General features: G+C 44.8%; 1 protein-coding gene across 3 annotated transcripts in view; it reads right to left on the reverse strand.

Annotated features, from left to right (window-relative positions):
- Nucleotides 1-7,502: 7,502 nt before the first annotated feature.
- Nucleotides 7,503-18,067, reverse strand: part of KLHL6 (kelch like family member 6) — a 70,504-nt gene continuing 59,939 nt past the window's right edge. For all 3 annotated transcript variants that reach the window (XM_015131493.3, XM_077991753.1, XM_077991752.1), the window contains exons 5-8: nt 16,263-16,500; nt 10,584-10,786; nt 8,977-9,190; nt 7,503-8,712 (exon numbers count right to left, since the gene is read on the reverse strand). In XM_015131493.3, coding sequence (XP_014986979.3) covers nt 8,411-8,712; nt 8,977-9,190; nt 10,584-10,786; nt 16,263-16,500 — 957 coding nt within the window. In that variant the 3' untranslated portion in view covers nt 7,503-8,410. The remainder of the gene's footprint in view (nt 8,713-8,976; nt 9,191-10,583; nt 10,787-16,262; nt 16,501-18,067) is intronic.

The raw sequence follows: 18,067 nt of genomic DNA on the forward strand, positions 1-18,067 counted from the left end.
CCGCCTCAGAGCCTCATTAGCTCTTCCCTCTGTCTGGAGTAAGCTTCCCTGGATACTCTCAGGCCTCTCACGAGAGGCTCTCTTCACTCAAGCCTCTGTTTAAGTGTCTCTATCAGAAAGGATGACTCTGTTCATCCTAGCTCAAGTAGCATGCATCGCCCTTGCCCTGAGTTACTTTCTTTGGACCTTTATCTCTACTTATCATTATATTTTGTGCTTGTTTGATTCTTGCCTGTCTCTCTACTAGAATGTTAGCTCATGCGAGTAGGGGCTTTGTTTTGTTCACAGATGGACAGAAATCATGCCTGGCACATACTAGGCGCTCAATGAATATTTGTTGCATTGTTTCACAAAGACTCACCCCATCCTTTTTTTCACTAATGTCTGCTTAGGACTCAGAACAAAATCTAAGGCATCATTTTTCCTCCAGATTCCTTCAGTGACCTTTTCCGGGAATGTGACATTCTACCAGAATGTACTTTGACAATTAAAAACCTCAGCATTTCTACCTAGACTAATTTTGTCACTGTCCTAATCTTCTTTTTTTTCTATTTCTGGCTTGGTCTCATGTTTCTTGGAATTACTCAATAGATGCTCCTATTACTACATTTTTGTTATGAAAGAATAGAATTTTGGCCAGGTGGGGTGGCTCATGCCTGTAATCCCAGCACTTAAGGAGGCCAAGCCAGGTGGATCACCTGAGGCCAGGAGTTTGAGACCAGCCTGACCAACATGGCAAAACCCCGTCTCTACTGTCTCTACTAAAAATACAAAAATTAACTGGGCATAGTGGCGGGTGCCTGTAATCCCCACTACTCAGGAGGCCGAGGCAGGAAAATTGCTTGAATCCAGGAGGTGAAGGTTGCAGTGAGCTGAGATCTCACCATTGCACTCCAGCCTGGGCAACAGAGTGATACTCCGTCTCAAACAAACAAACAAACAAACAAAAAACAGAATAGAATTTCACTGACAAAAAATCCTTTTTATCTAAGGTCAGACTTACAGATTGCTCTGCACAGTCAGGTTTTCCTTCTGCCTTCTATGTATTGGCACTTTCCTAAATCAAGGTGATATGGTTTGGCTGTGTCCCCACCCAAATCTCATCTTGAATTGTAGCTCCATAATCCTCATGTGTCGTGGGAGGGACCCAGTGGGAAGAATTGAATAATGGGGTTAGGTTTTTCCCATGCTGTTCTCGTGATAGTGAGTAAGTCTCACGAGATCTGATGGTTTTATAAAGGGCAGTTCCCCTGCACAGGCACTCTTGCTTGCTGCCATGTAAGACATGCCTTTGCTCCTCCTTCACTCCTGCCATGATTGTGAGGCCTCCCCAGCCATGTGGAACTGTGAGTCCATTAAACCTCTTTTCTTTATAAATTACCTGGCCTATAGTATTTCTTCATAGCATATAAAAATGGACTAATACACGAGGCTTTGCCAGCCTCATCTCCCCTCCCCCCTGCCCTGTCTGCCCAAGTCAGTGCCCTCCAGTCTTGTACCTTTCAGATATGGGTTGTGGCTTGTGACCCATTAGTGGGTGATGTAATTAATTTGGTGGCTTGTGAACAGCATTTTAAGAAAAAATTGAATAGGAAATACAGAAAATGTGTTTCTTATTGTGATACATGTTCAAGAAAGTTTGAAAGCACTGCTCTGGCCTGTATGGGTCAAAGAAGCTTTAGTACTATTTTTCTCTTTAGTTGCCTTCAGCAGATTCTAGAGGGAGGGGTTTCGGCACTCCTGGCCTCGCACAGTGGGCCCATGGTGGGTTGCAGAAAACGGTCAGTTCTCTTTTAAAATGCTGCCAACGGCAGCACAGGTGGTGGGCACACCTGTTCTTTTAACTGTATCTGTTTCATAAGGCAAGTATACCTGGGACACTGAAACTCTCAGCACCAACACTCCACTCACACCCTGCGCTCAGAGACTTCACCAAACCATCGCATGGCTTCTAGCAGTCTAAGGCCACGTCCCTGGGATGGGCCAGCCCTCTTTTGAGTTGCTGTCTGGAAAAGCTTAAGGGTGTCAAAAGAATTTAGTTTGTTCCACCAACACCTGACAATAGGCTCCTGACCTCTCTTTTTTAGAACATTTACTAAAAAAGGAGGCTTACCATTGTGAATCCTTCCTCTGTCCCTTTGAGCTACTTTGTATGTGTCGCCTACAGCTCAGGAGTGTCTTTCTCAAGGACCCGAAAGCCATTCCCCTCAACGTAATTATCAGGAAGGAGAGAGCCTCTGATTCCCAGGCTCTGTTGGGGGAGAGGATCCTAGCTTCGAGAACTGCCAGCTAGCAGACACAGCTGGCCTCAACACACTGACTCTGCCCAACACTTTGTCATTTTTCACTTCCCTGACTCTAACTGAACCTGCTCACTGCACCTCCTGGCTCCCTTATTCTCCCTTTAAAAGACCCAGTCAGCATCTCTGCACAAATCAGAATAGAGCTCAGCTCTTTCCCCTACTGTCAGCAGTTACTGAAGAGAATCTGTTTTCACTGCTTTAACTAATGTCCTGCTTGTTTATTTTTATTTTTAAACCATGTATGTACACATGCATATGCACGCACACACACACACACACACACACGTCTTCTCAAGACAAACGCTGCTTCTCAGAGACAGCTGATTCTTGTCATCCTCATAATCTAGAGTATTTTTCCCTTCCTGTGTTTATCCCCTGTGTCATCTCTAAGTCATAGGTAAAGTTTTACTTAACCGTTCCAGCCTGGTCTTTGATGTTCCTTGGGAAATTAAATGAAGAGTTGTGTACAGGACTCTTTCCTTACAGGGAAGAGTTGGGGCTATGAGTTCCAACTTTCCGTGCCCACTGGGAGCTTCTCCTACTGTCAAATGTGGAGGGATCAGGATTTGTGTTATGAAGGAGATTTCCAGTTGTCTTACACATCAAAGACCACCCCTTTTCCCTCTACCCAGCTTTAACTTTCCTAAAGAATTTATAGCCAGGAAGTCTCATATTCTGTATCCAGACAGATGAGTAGAGATGGTTGGGCATGGGTTTCAAGGCAGCGCTTCATGTGGGAATCAATAACAAAGCAGACATCCGAATGTGCAAAAGCAAAAGGAAAATCCCTAGGCACCAGTAAACAAACATGGAAGTGAAAAACAGAGTGACTGGTAAGCAGCCACGCTGATGGTGGGGAGCCTGGGGAGGGTGGGACCGGACCTGGATTCATCCCCAGCACCAAGAGTCTTCAGTTGTGGCCACATGCAGCAACGGAACATGAGGCATGGGGATACAGACGGCGGGAGAGAACTGAGTCCTGTATGCAGGCTGCATGTCCAGGGAAAAGGAACTGGTCCAGGAGATGCTATACACCAGCAGGGAGCAGCAGGTGCAGGGGGAGGCGCTAAGAAAAGCTGGGCAGATGCCTGGCCCTGGCCAAACTGCCCAGACTTGAGATGATCACTTAGACCCAGTGGAGAAATTGGTAGGCTCAGCAGCAAAGTTAAGGTCAAAACTCCGTTTGACTCACAGCTGGTGCAGTGGCAGTCAGACCCAGGGCCCAAGATCACTCCAGAACACTCCCCACCAGTGAGGGAGCCGGGTCTGTGATTTCCAAGGGTTTCCACCAAGAGCTCCTAAGGCAGAACATCTACTTCTGGGGAGGCCCAGAGGGAAAGGTCTGAAGCTATTCATGGGACCCCAGATTTCTTTAAAGGCTTCAGTTTTCCTTTTCAAATACATAGGACTCTTGCATTATAACCAAAACAAACTAAACTGATAACAGGGTTTCCCGTGATTAGAGGGAAGTCTCATACCCCAAGTTACATGCGCCCCAATTTGAGAAGCAAAGGCCAGGGAGGGCTTCAGAGACAACACAGGAACAATGGTGGAGGCGGGCTAAGAGGTCAGGCCTGTAATCAAAAACCTAGAAGGGGGTCTCCTGTATGAAGAGATGAGGCCAGGCAAGAGGAGAGTCATGCAGTTTGCATGTGGGTTGGTAAAAGCTTGCTCAGCAAGGCAATGCATCTTTAGGGAGGGAAAAACTGTCTACCGTTTGACATTCCATAAATCAAACCTGGTGAATTTTAACCTATGAACTTATCTAAAGTCCCATGAACCAACTGAAAGGTTTTAAATTTCCACCTTCTAAATTAATTTCTGTTCAGACACCACTTATTTATATAAACCAAAAACAGCAAAAAAAAAAAAAAAAAAAAAAAATCACTTCATGATTGTATATAACACATTTGCATCTGTTCTGTGCATATTTTATTGAATAAATAAAAACTTAATTGGTTTGGTTTTTAAAACCTATAAACAATATCCTTAGTTTGATCACTGAAAATATACAACTTTATGTAACCAAAATGCTTAAAGGATTTTGTTCACCGAGTGTTGGCTATTTATACCTATACATATGAAAATCTGACCTGTCAAAACTGGTTTTGCAGTAGCCATATTTGAGATATATGTGGATTTCTATAAAGGTTGACTCTTCAAATTATGAGATCTAATACAACACCCAGGTATTAAGGGAAAAAAATGATTTTGCAACTCCAAGTTGGGACTTACATAAGAAATCACTGTGGTGTTATCAACCTTAAAAATTCTATTGAGTGCTTTCATTTTTCAAAATAAAACAGGACAAGTAAATAACAACAATACCTCAAAAACTTCTATAAATAGCTAAGCTATACTATTTTACAGCTACAAGAACATGATATTTGTATTTCCCTGAGAGCATAGTTTGCTTTGAGTTCAATGACACAGTGTATGTGTATGTGTGTGTTTTCCGAAGCCATTGAGACCAGAATAGATGAAAGCTAAGAAGAGAACATGAATCTGCTGGTGTTCTGATAAGCTTAGCACCCTGCCTGTTTCAGATCAACCTTCGCAACTGGAGTCCCTCAACCTCATCTACAGATTCCGCTCCACCAAAGACTCTGGGCCACCTTCCCTCTAGGACAGGAGACACAGCTGAGCAGCTCAGAGGCCCCACAGCAAGTTGGCCCAAATGCTGTGCCTGCTCTAACTCGTGCCTCTGCTCTAAGAAGTGGGTTCCTTCCTTATTTCCTTGCCTGGAATTCTCCCTTACCCTTATTCTCCCTTACCCTTCTTGGGACTAGAGTCAAGCTCACAAACTCCAGGGCCTCCGATATCATTTTCCAGACCCGCACCCTTGGAACCTGACCTCCTCCTACCCCATCTTCTTCCCAGCCAGGGGTGCTCTGTCCACTCGCAGGCCCTGCCTCAATCTCCAGTCTGCTGAGCCAGAACATCCTGCCATGTCCTGCCTGAGTCCGAGGGTTGTCCCTGGGTTAATTCTCGGCTTGGTTTTCCCCCTACTGATTGTGTGGGTTATAACAGTTACCTTCCTGCAAATGTGTTTGTCTTTATTTCTTAGAATGAATTTTAGATTTTAGAAGCTCTCATCCCTGGCTAGTGGCTAGAAGCTAAAATCCTGATGACTATACTTAAGTTTACCCCAAATGACTTGAACTTTCTTTCTCAAAGAGCTACAGACTGGCAGCTTCAAATACAGAACCCTCAATCTTCTAACAGGGTGTATCTGTTCCCTACCCCATGTCATTATTACGACTCCCCATTTCCTGAGTGTCAGCTACATGAAATTTTCCACAATTCACCTGCATATCTGGTGTTGTAAAAAATCATAAAGAGTGCTTCCATGATTCATTTAGGTGTTCTGATGTAGTCCAGAAACTTGGGTCCTACATTTAGAATCAGGTTTATAGCACAGAAATCCCAAATCCTCACTTTCCCAGCATAGGGTTGACCTGCTGATGGGCACGAAGTTTGCCAATGGGTCTTATCAAAGGACCACCATCTGCTCCTTGAAAAGACAAACATGTAAGCAATGGCCACTGGTTGACTTTACTGCACAGCTTACCACCATGACCCCCTGAAAGGCAATCAAGACTTGGATCCAGCCTCATCACTTCATATACATCTCATTTTTAGCTAACTTGAAGAAAAGAAAAACAAAAGTATTAACTGGTGGCCTATTTACCCATATCGAGTGTCCAGCGTGGAGATTTGCCATTCATGGGTGTCCTCAAGGCTTGGCAGACATGAAGCACTCCATGAATGTTTGCTGAATTGAACTAGATTACATTGTTACATTGTTTCAGTTGGGAGCTTCCTGATGGTTATTATAGTGCTCATGAGTCAGCCATAGTTTGTTCTAAAATTCCACAAATATGCTTCTATTGGCCTGTGTTACTTTCCACAGCAGAGAGCTGAACTGTCATGCCTCTAAGGCACAGAGCCTTTCACACACCAACATACATTTATATTTATCTTCAATAATCTGGCACAAACAGAAATCTCACCTGTAATTTTTCAAGTTTTTGCAATCTGTTTCAAATATTAGCTTCTTCTAACCATGACTGTTTAATGAAAATTAAGTTCACTGTCAACTCTAATAACTCTAACTTCCCAAACGGCTGAGAAGAACAAGCCACACTGGACATGAAATAAAACTCTATAAAGAGAATTGAAATCATATGATGAAAATAAAGTCCATTGGGTAATGCAGTTACTATGTTGTTATCATTGTTGCTTTTTAAATACAGCGTATGAAACAGGATCTCTTAACCTGTTTCTCCAGCTTGGGGATTACAATGAATTTCCAGTGAGCTCATTTGAAAGCTCTAGCTCTTACAGTGAAGGACAGATTCTGTTCTTTAAGTCACAATTGAGCTACACTGATCAAAAAAACAACTAGAAGTGCTTTTTAAAAGTCCTGAAAACGAAGGCTTCAGGAGGATGGGGTATCAGGAAGGTGGACCTAAATCACTGTCCAAAAACTAGAAAGTGTACCATCAAGGATAATCTGTTGTTCCTGTGGAGGCCAGCTGTGTTCAGGTGTTTACTTTTTAAAATAAAACAGTAGTTTAAGTCTCTAGAAACATCTTTTCTAAATTGTAGTACAACTGATGAACACTAAGAGGCCAGGGCACCAGACTGTGCTAAAGGTACAATTCTGTCTGGCAATGACAGTTCTGGTCCAAAATGGGCCATCTTATGATCATTTAAAAAAAAAAAAAGGCCGGTTCCATGGCTCACGCCTGTAATCCCCGCACTTTGGGAGGCCGAGGAGGGCGGATCACAAGGTCAGGCGTTCAAGACCAGCTTGGCCAAGATGGTGAAACCCCGTCTCTACTAAAACTACAAAAATTAGCTGGGTGTGGTGGCAGGTGCCTGTAATCCCAGCTACTCAGGAGGCTGAGGCAGGAGAATCACTTGAACCAGGGCGACAGAGGTTGTAGTGAGCCAAGATCATGCCATTGCACTCCAGCCTGGGCGACTTCATCTCAAAAAAAAAAAAGACAGAACACAAGTATTTCATCTTTCATCTCTTTCAAAGCAAACAGGCCTTCCCAAACCCATCCCCCAGACCTTTCAAGTGGAAGAACCTATGAGATATTCTTGGCAAGGAGCCCAAATGACTCCTTGGTTTAAATTTTGGTAAAGGGTGGGGATGAGGGAGGATGCAGAATAAAAAAGAAAAGGAAAGAAAACAGGAAACACCTTTATTTCCCTGCCGTGCTGAGTGAATCTTTTAGCAGACTTGCCGAAACAAGAAGTGAGCCAAGTTTTTTTGTCTTTGTTTTTGTTTTTGTTTTTGAGATAGAGTTTCACTTTTGTTGCCTGGGCTGCAGTGCAGTGTCACGATCTCGGCTCACTGCAACCTCCACCTCCCAAGTTCAGGTGATCCTCCTGCCTCAGCCTCCTGAGTAGCTGGAATTACAGGCGCCTGCCACTGCGCCAGGCTAATTTTGTATTTTCAGTAGAGACGGGGGGTCTCACCATGTTGGCCAGGCTGGTCTCGAACTCCTGACCTCAGGTCATCCACCCGCCTTGGCCTCCCATAGTGTGGGATTACAGGCGTGAGCCACCACGCCTGGCATGAGCCAGGTTTTGTTTTTGGTTTTTTGCTTGTTTTTCCTGCCTGAGATAGGCAGCGTGGTGGAAGGAGCATTGACTTCGGAGCTGAAAGACCTGGGTTTTAGACTCCTGGGGTAGCTACTTGCTATCTGAGTGATCAGGGGCATGCCACTTAGCCTCTGTGAAACTCTGTTCCCTCACCTGTAAACTAGAAGTGATAAGAGCCACTCACCAGGTTAAATGAACCCATACAAGGAAGTGCCTGGCACAGAAGCCGGCATAGGGTGGGTGGGTCCTGAATACTAAATATTACTCTTCCTCACCTCCCCTCCTGAGGTAGGTCATGCAAACATTCCTGGCCAGTCTCAAGTGACCCCAAACTGTGACTTCCAAGGTTCTCCCAAAGTGAGTCAAGGGGATCCCCTGATGCATGGCCTCAAACTCGAGCCTGCAGCCTGAAGTGGGGCTGGAGGAGGGTGAGAGGTGAGGCAGGCACGCTGAGGATCTGGGGGGCTCTCCAGCTCCCCATCCTGCTGTCAGACAGACACTGCTCCAGGCACGATCCTGCGGATGTGCGTGTAGGACTTCCTGATGGTGACACTGCCGTGGTGCGACACGCCCCGGGGCAGGACACACTCCTCTGTCAGTTTCTGGGCCTCGGGGTCCCAGCACAGCACCGTGGCGATAACCTCGTTCTTCTCGTCCCGCCCGCCGGTGATGTAGAGCCGGTTGTTGCAGGGTGCGATACCGCAGCTGGCCCGCTCGTGGCTGAGCTGGGTCACCAGGCACCAGCTGTCTTCCAGGGGGCTGTAGGCATACAGCGCCCTCATGGCCCCACCTGAAGAGAGGGAGGAAACTCGGTGGGCATCGCTCCATTTTTCTGGGTTCTTCCCTCTTAACCACTAAAATTCAATTTCTGGTTAGGCCAAGTCTACCCTCTTGCCAAGAGAAACAGTCGATTGACGGCTCTTCTGAAAGCCAGAGTGGGTCCTAGGGGCAGTGAGTTGCCAGCAGTGGAGCACCGCGACACACCCTTGACGTGCTGCGGCCAAGCGCTAATCAGATTCTAAGCCATTCAGATCAATAAGAAGCCATTACTCACCAACGACATAGATGCGGTCCCGGAAACTCACTGCATTGATGCATTTGGCCTCCACCGGCATGGCCGCCTTCAAACTCCACTTGTTGGTGGAAGGGTCATAACACTGAGTCTTGTCTGTGGCCAGTTTCCCATTGGGCCCTCCTCCAATCACATAGAGCTTCTTCTTATGGCTGGTGGCTGCAAAGGAACTGACATGGACAAGGAGGGGTGCAGCCTGTAGAGGCACAGGGCACAAGAAGAAGCTGTCAGTCATGCTGCCCAGATTGCTGCAGTAACTCCCAGGATACAGGACAGAGCTCCGGGACACAGAACTGGGCATCTTTTGCCTAAAGTCACAAGGCCTGTAGGCTTGAATCCTCTGAAGACACAGCAAGAATGAAAGCATGCATTTCTCACCCTCCCTCCAGGCTCCACGCAAGCTAGAGCAAGCTGTGTGTTGGGATATGCCAGACTCTCCCAGAATCCAGCTCTCAGGGAAGGAGGAGTATAGGTAAGAATAAGTTTATACAGATGAAATCAGCCAGTGTTGGAGGAAAATGATGTTTTATACATGCATATTCATATACGTTCATGTGCTCATCCACTCAAAAAATATCTATGGAGTGCCTACTATGTACCAGCATTGATTTTCCTTGGTGCTTATATCTAGGAAGAAAAGCTGGTATACGGGTTTGAGGTGGCCACAGGTAAGCAGACTCTTCCATTATAGGGTAGCACTGAGGATTTTGAGATTAAGTCAGATGTGTGCTTCTACCCTATGAACCCCAGGACACTAAAGGAGACTTCCAAGAGCCTCTTGCCCATTTATTTGCAGGATCCTTTTAGATCATGGAGCAGCTCTGTGATTGGGCTTGTTTTGAGAAGATCTTAGGTATGCTCCCCATAAATGTTAAGGGCTCTCAATATAGCACTTTTCAGGCTGACAGTCTTGGCTAGATGTGTTGACCTGGCAACCTTTGCTTGTGCCTACAATGACTGTGTTGTACACTCCATTAAGCTGGAACATGCTTGGACATCTGATCTGATAAGGAAAAAGAAAATTTGAAATTGGGAATAACTTGGAAATGAGATGAGGTGGCTTTTCTTTTCCTGAGTCTGATATACACCTGAGGTTGCATTGATAAGTCTGACATGCAGGGCTGCAAGTGGCTCATCATCAATGGGAAAATAAAGAAGGGATGACTTCTAACACGACCAAATCACTCTGGGTTCATAAACGGTATAGTAAAGTGATCCGCATGTGTCCAGTGCGGAGAATAGGAGACAAGGCATCTGAGGAGACAAGACTCTACGTCAAGACATGCAGACCAAGAGATCTCCCATCTAAGGACAGGGTGAGCCTCCGTCCACATCTGGAATTCTGTCCAAATTAGGACAGGTGCCCACACAGACCTTCACCACTTGGAAGGACATTGTTTCTATGATTTGATCAGTGATACTGAAGCAATAGCTCCTAGGAGGAGGGAAGCTCAGAGCCACCAAAAATGTTCTCCTTGGGAGTAAAGTGATCAGAAAGCTGGCCACCATGGTAGGCACGTTCCAAAGCTTTCTAAAAAAGCATTGAAGTAATAATACAGGCAGTTACTGGTAGAAATCGTCTCCTATACCTCTGACCAGCAGTTGTGAAAGGGGTCGTAGGTCTCCACGTTGTTGATTCTCTGTAAGCCGTCGAAGCCTCCAATAACGTAAACCTTGCCACCCAACACCACCATCTTATGCCTCCAGCGGCCTATGTTTAAATACTCAATCTGAATCCACTTGTTGATCGAAGAATTATATTTCCAAACATCATGCTGTGTTTCTTTGCCACCTGCAAGAGATACAAAGCATTTAAGAAACCATCAGATGCGTCAGAAATACAGCTTCTCCCATAATATCCCACATATCCAAAAGCGCCAAGTCCCCAGACCAGCCCTACCCTGAGGGGAGATATAAGAAACCCGGCTAGTGTGTGCTGTCTGGCAGGGGAGATGAGGCAAACGCAGGGGAACAGGGAGAGACAGAAGGGATGATGTACCACACTATGTCATGTGCCACCTCAGTGCTGTGAGAGTTCAGAGAAGAGGTGGCTAAGTGAGCAGGGCCCCAAGAAGGCTTCAGGGGGGCAGGATCCAAGCCAGCCTGGGTGGGTAGGGGCCAGAGGGAGTCTGGACTCAGTGTTTGCGCTCACAAGGAGCAGGAAGCAAGGCTGGGCGGGGACAGTGGGGTTTGTGCAGAAGGCAAATTACATGGCAGCTTAAGTTCTATGTTTACTTAATTATTTAAACAAAAAAGCAAAGATACAGACCTGGAAAAATCACTAAGAAATCGTACAACATTCTCTTGGTGTGTCTCTCTGATCTGTATAAAAAGGTCAGTGGGATTTATCCTATTTCTAAATTAATTTTTGTTATAAAAGTACGAGATGCTCACAATAGATCATTTGAGAGTGATCTGGTAAATATTTTCTTGAAGACAACACTCTTAAAAAACAGAAAAGAAGTAATTCAGCAGCTGGGGAAAGAGACAAAGACAAAGGAGAACTGCCTTTTTTGGTGATTTTAATCAAATATTTAACAGCTTTGTGTTTCCATTTTCCCATCAGCATAGAGTACTGCCAACTACTTAAAGCAAAGATTTACTTTCCAGACTTACATCTGTGCAACAGTGGAGAAGTGAACATTACTGACCACATTCTGTGTCGGGGTGTTTCTCTAGTGCAGAACCCAGAAGTGGGTTTTCTAAGCCAAAGGCATGTGCACCCTGAGTTTTTACAGGTGCAGCCAAGGCACGCTCCGCAGCTGTGCTGGTTGACTTTTCCTCATACCCACGTTTTGCTGGTGCTGGTGGTTTTGTTTTCTGCCTTTCTTTTCTTTTTTTTTTTTTAAGACTGACGGAGAAAAACTCTGTCAGTTTGGTTTTCGCTTACTACGAGGGAAGCGGAGCTTCCTCTGCCTTGAATCTTTTGTTCATATGCTTTGGCCATTTTTCTTTGGGTGGGGTACCTTTCAATAGGTCTCCATTTATTCAAAACATTGATCCTATTTAGGTAGTGTCAAAAAGTATAAACATAAAATAACTATAATAATAAATAAATTTTAAAATAAATAAATAAATAAATATAAAATAACTGTAAATTTTCAAAGAAATATATGCAAACTTTATTAAAACCTATGATTTTATTTTAGGACTAAAAAAAAAAACCAAGAAAGCATATGGTGTGCATAAATGATAAATGAGAAGACACCTTATTGTGAAGATGTCAACCCTCCCTAGGTTAATCTATATACTCAGTGCCTTCAGGACTTTTGGGGGGAACTTGATGAGATAATTCTAAATTTCACTGGGAAGAGTAAGTTTGGAAAAATTTCTAAGAAACTTTTGAAAAAGAAAAGTGAAGAAGGAGGCTTTCCTTATCAAGTATTAAAATATACAAAAAAGCTAACCTAATACAAACAGTGCAGTACTAGACAAACTGATCAGTTAAAAACAAGAGCACAAAAACAGACTAAAATATATACAGATCATTAAATAAATGTTATTAGAACAACTGGTTGTTCATTTGGATAAAAATTAAGTTAGATACCTATTTTACATTACATTTAAAATAAAATTCAAATGTTACTGCTATAGAAGTAACTGGAGAATGTATAGGATATTATGTTAATGGCCTTGGGGTTAGGAGGGGTTTTCTAAGCGTGACATGAAATGTGGAATTGTATAGGAAAGAAAACAAGTATATAAATATAAAGTTAAAAAACAGCCACAGTCTAGGAGAAAATATTTGCAACACAAATAGCAAAGGATATATAATTAGAGCTCCAAAAAATTACTAAGAAAAAGACAAAAACTGATAGGAACTGTCAAAGAGTATGAATAGATAATTTTAAAAAATAAATCCAATTATCTGGTAAATATATAAATTATGCTAAACCTCACTAATGACCTAGGAGTATAAATTCAAACATTCTAGTCTATTAAAAATTTAAATGACTAACAATAGAAATCGTGAGCAAGGATATAGAAAACGGGCACTGTCACTCATCACTGATTGGACTGTTAAATTGGTACAACGTTTCTGTAGGACGATTTCACAATATATACAAAATTCTCAATTCACATATGACCACTTCCAGGAAACTTTCCAAGTAGCAGCACAAGTATGAAAAAATATGTGTCTAAGAATGCCTACTGCAGTATTTTTTAAGGAGATTTTTTAAAAAAAAAGAAAGCTAAAAAAATTATGGTTTATCCATTTGGTAGACTGCCATATAGCTGGTAAAAAGAATAACAGTAGTGATAATACTGGCCAGCGTAATTAAGCTCCCATGATGTGCTTTTCATGAGTAACTATATCACTTAATATGTATATCCATTAAACCAACATGTCATCATGTCCAGATGATATTGTTAATTGAAGTACAAGTTTCTGTTGATTTAACTGTGTATAACAAGCATGCTTTCAGGTGTTGCTTGTATCATTAAAAAGTGAACAATAAATTTATGACAAAAGAATAACATGTGGGCTGGGCACAGTGGCTCACACCTGTAATCCCAGCACTTTGGGAGGCTGAGGTGGGCGGATCACCTGAAGTCAGGAGTTCAACACTAGCCTGGCCAACATGGTGAAACCCTGTCTCTACTTAAAACACAAAAAAAATTGGGCCAGGCGCGGTGGCTCACGCCTGTAATCCCAACACTTTGGGAGACCAAAGCAGGCAGATCACCTGAAGTCAGGAGTTTGAGACCAGCCTGTCAATATGGTGAACCCCTCATCTCTACCAAAAATACAAAAATTAGCCAGGCATGTTGGTGGGCACCTGTAATCCCAGCACTTTGGGAGGCCGAAGTGGGTGGATAACCTGAGGTCAGGAGTTTGAGACCTGCCTGGCCAACATGGTGAAACCCCTTCTCTACCAAAGATACAAAAATTGGCCAGGCATGATGGCACGTGCCTGTAATCCCAGCTACTCAGGAGGCTGAGGCAGGAGAATTGCTGGAACCTGGGAGGCAGAGGTTGCAGTGAGCCGAGATCTCTCCATGGCACTCCAGCCTGGACAACAGTGAGACTCCATCTCAAGAAAAAAGAAAGAAAGAAAGAAAGAAAGAAAGAAAGAAAGAAAGAAAGAAAGAAAGAAAGAAAGAAAGAAAGAAAGAGAATAACACGTGTAGTATATGTGACAAAGACTGACTATGATGACCACACCTGTTGATCCCTCCTGGGCACATAGCTAAACTACATTTCTCAGCCCCCTGCACCTAGACGGGGTGAGGGGAGGGTAAGGGAGGTCATGTCGCTAGTTTTTGCCAATGGAGCGTGAGCAAAATCAATGGCCCTTCCAGGCTGAGGCTTTTGTGAGCAGGTGTGACTTCTCAACTCCCTCAGCGTTTTTCTCATCCCTAAATCAAGTCCACATGTAGGAAGAAGCAGTGTCACAAGATGGCAGGATCCTAGGCCCCTGAATACCTGAATGGAGCAGACCGTCCTCCCCCTGACCCCTGCATACTATTGTGTTAATTCACTGAGACTTAGGATTTGTAACAGCAGCTAAAATTATTTACCCTGAGCAAATAGAAAATAATTTTTGTAAAAAATGAAAACCCATAGAATTGTGATGGCACAGAGAAACTGCCCTATTTTACTTTACTTGCTCTGCGTTGTTTGGATCTTCTACAACAATTAAGGCCGGGCGTGGTGGCTCACACCTGTAATCCCAGCACTTTGGGAGGCTGAGGAGGGTGGATCACAAGGTCAGGAGTGCAAGACCAGCCTGACCAACACAGTGAAACCCCGACTGCACTAAAAATACAAAAATTAGCCAGATGTGGTGCCACACACCTGTAATCCCAGCTACTTGGGAGGCTGAGGCAGGAGAATCGCTTGAACACAGGAGCTGGAGGTTGCAGTGAGCCGAGATCATGCCACTGCACTCCAGCCTGGGCAACAGAGCTAGACTCCATCTCAAAAAAAAAAAAAAAAAATTAAAAAAAATTTCTGCAAGATGAAAAGAAAGCTAGAACCTAATCAACGATATGAATGCATCCAAAGGACGATCTGTCCTTGATTTTGGAGGAAACATGCTCTGGGGTGCTGCTTTCCTCTCAACAAGTTCAGATTCGAGAAAAGCCTGTAAGAAAGGGGAAGGGAAGCTTGTCTCCTTCCTTAGGGTCCCAGGGAGAGCCAAGTGGCTTTTGATGTGACGGGGAGGGCGTGGTCGTTAGGCTCAGAACTTGGGTTGAAGTCCTGCCTGACACCTACCAGTGTGCGACCTTAGGTATGTTCAAGAATCTCTCTGTGCCTCTGTTTTCTCCTACCCTAAAAACCCCTATCTTACAGAGCTGATGTGAGAGGCAAACAATTAAATGTTATTAAAGTATAAATGTATCTACTACTCAGTAAAGATGGTTGAGACTGTGTCATTCAATAAATATTTACTGAACATTTACCCGGAGGTCAGGCACAGTGCTAGGTACAGGGGCTATAGTGTTACCCCTCATGGAACTTCAGGTCTAATGGGAAAGACAGACACAAAGTAACTATCAATACTGAAGCAAACATTTTCCTAATGAAAAAGTATTGGGTCCTACTGAAGTATACCCAAGTACAACCTAATAAACATGGGAGGGGTCAGGTTTGGGGGAAGAGCAGACGTGTTTACTCATTACTGAATTCCCACTGCGTAGCTCAGGGGCCTATGCCTATAGCAGACACTGAATAAACCCTTACCACTTTCCCTCTTCTTTTTCCGTGAAGGACTGGACTTGTCTGCCTCCTCTCTAGGTTTTCTATTAATGCTGGCCAGACAAGGTGGCTCACGCCTGTAATCCCAGCCCTTTGGGAGGCCGAGGCCCGTGGATCACCTGTCGTCAGGAGTTCAAGACCAGCCTGGCCAACATGGTGAAACCCCGTCTCTACTAAAAATACAAAAATTAGCCGGGCATGGTGGCGGGCACCTGTAATCCCAGCTACTCGGGAAGGTGAGGCAGGAGGATCACTTGAACTCAGGAGGCAGAGGTTGCAGCTAGCCAAGATCGTGCCACTGCACTCCAGCCTGAGCAATAGAGCGAGACTCTGTCTCAAAAAAGAAAAGAAAAGAATAGCACAATGCTGCTCAGTTTGGTGTTTATTAAGGAGCAATGTACCCTCCAAGATAAGACCACCTGAGCTCCTGGGTCCATATCCTGTCTCAGTCAGAGCCAGATCATTGCCAATTCACAGTAATTCTAGGATGGTTGCCTGGCTGCCACTCAGGAACATATGTAGTGCTACTGGGGCTTGCTGTGGCTTTACATGACTCCTAGCTTACCTGAGATGTAGACCTCATTTTTCAACGTCACGCATGCAAACTCCACCCACTTCTTATTCTCACTCTCCAGCTCATGCTCCGTTAGCGGGAGCTTGGCCACCTCCAGGCGGCTGCGCCTCAGGGGGTCCAGGCAAGTCACCTCTGCCACAAACCGTTCATCCTTCGTGCAGCCACCGATGATCATGAACACCTCAGACTGGAACTCATGCATCCTGGGCTTGGTGCGCTCCGAAATGATCTGGAAATCAATGTGGGCACATAAAGGCAGGACAACACAAAGTTTCAGAGCTCGGGCTATGGAGCCATTAGGAGCTGGGTCCAATTCCCACATCTGCCATGGTATGACCATGTGACTTCACCTCCCTGAGCCTCAGTTTCATCATCGTATAATGGGGATATTAGAGGTAACTACCTCATACGTGTGTTGTGAGGATTAAATGGGATAATGTATAGAGTGTGCTTCACCCAGGGCCTGGTGCATAACAGGTACTCAATAAGTGTTACCTGTTTTTGCTGCTGTTTTAAGAGGTCGGGGTCTATGTACCATCAGATGCCCTTCCTGCCTTTCCTCTCCTGCCTAGTCTGAAACCTTAAATCCTGGAATTTCATTTTGGGCTACTTTCCATTCCCCCTTGGCTTTAATTTCCTGATGAGACCTCAGACTTTGCTCACCATCAGCCTTCTGGAAGAGACATCCTGGACAGTGATGACCTACGAGCATTCAGTGACTTAGGAAACAAGAACTAGAAGGAATCAGGGTGTGGCCAGGGAGGGAGGAAGGCTGGTTCCAACATACAGTAAATGACCTTTCAGAGCTTTGAACCAGTGAAGAAATCCATGCTATGGGTATTTGAACCCTGCTGAAAGAGCAGAGGTTCGAAAGTCAAATGTACCAGCGTTCTATCACCTGTGGCCATGTGACCTTGGAGAAGTAACACAACCTCTGTAGACTGCTTGTAATCATTTCTGTGCTCTCAGATAACTGTGAGCATTCATAAGGTCATGAGGTAGAGGTGTGAACAGAGCACCTGGCACACACTCGCCCCTCAACAGCTAATTATGCCTGTAGGAGCAGCGGTAGATGCCATATTGATATTGCTATAAAAGGAAGAGCTGCCCTTCTTGGTTCCATTGATCCCCTGGGCTCTATGATGAAGGTTCCATAGGTGTGCTGATGGGAGGCAGAGAGGCAGCCACCATTTCCCAGATGGCCAGAGTCGCCAATTTTCCTACAAAATTAGACTGATTTAACACAGACTACAGAACTCCGATTCTGCCCATAGGTGGTGACAAATAGGTTACAGCAGCAAAGACTGAGCCCTCAAACAGTGAATCCAACCAAGAGCCACAAATAATCAGACCAGCCAACTCCCAGCCTCTAATTTTCCATAACAGTCTTTGGCTGGTTGGTTGGTTTTCTGTGCCTAGGAGCCTGGTACGGTGAATTCTGCATCCTCCGATCTTGAGGCTGGACCATGGCCATAAAGTTTGTGGCAGGGCAGTTCCTTATGGGTCAGCAGAGTGGGGATAGGTGTGACTGGACAAAGCCTAGGCAATGGGCTGGCCCTGACAGTGTGGACAGCAGAACGGTGCTGGGATAAGGGTGAAGGGGTGAGCCAGGGAACTTGGAGGCACTATGAGAGCACCAAGCTGGCAGGACAGGATCTGGGCAATGGCACCAAAGACAAACTTTGCTGCTCTGCAACTTTCTCTTCAGCTATCAGCCGTGGTTCCTGTCCCTAAACCCCATTCCCCACAGCTGAGGCACAACCTCCAGCACCAGTCTATCCGGTCCTCTTTCAGAG

This window comes from Macaca mulatta, chromosome 2 (assembly GCF_049350105.2).
Source record: "Macaca mulatta isolate MMU2019108-1 chromosome 2, T2T-MMU8v2.0, whole genome shotgun sequence".
Taxonomy (NCBI): Eukaryota; Metazoa; Chordata; class Mammalia; order Primates; family Cercopithecidae; genus Macaca; species Macaca mulatta.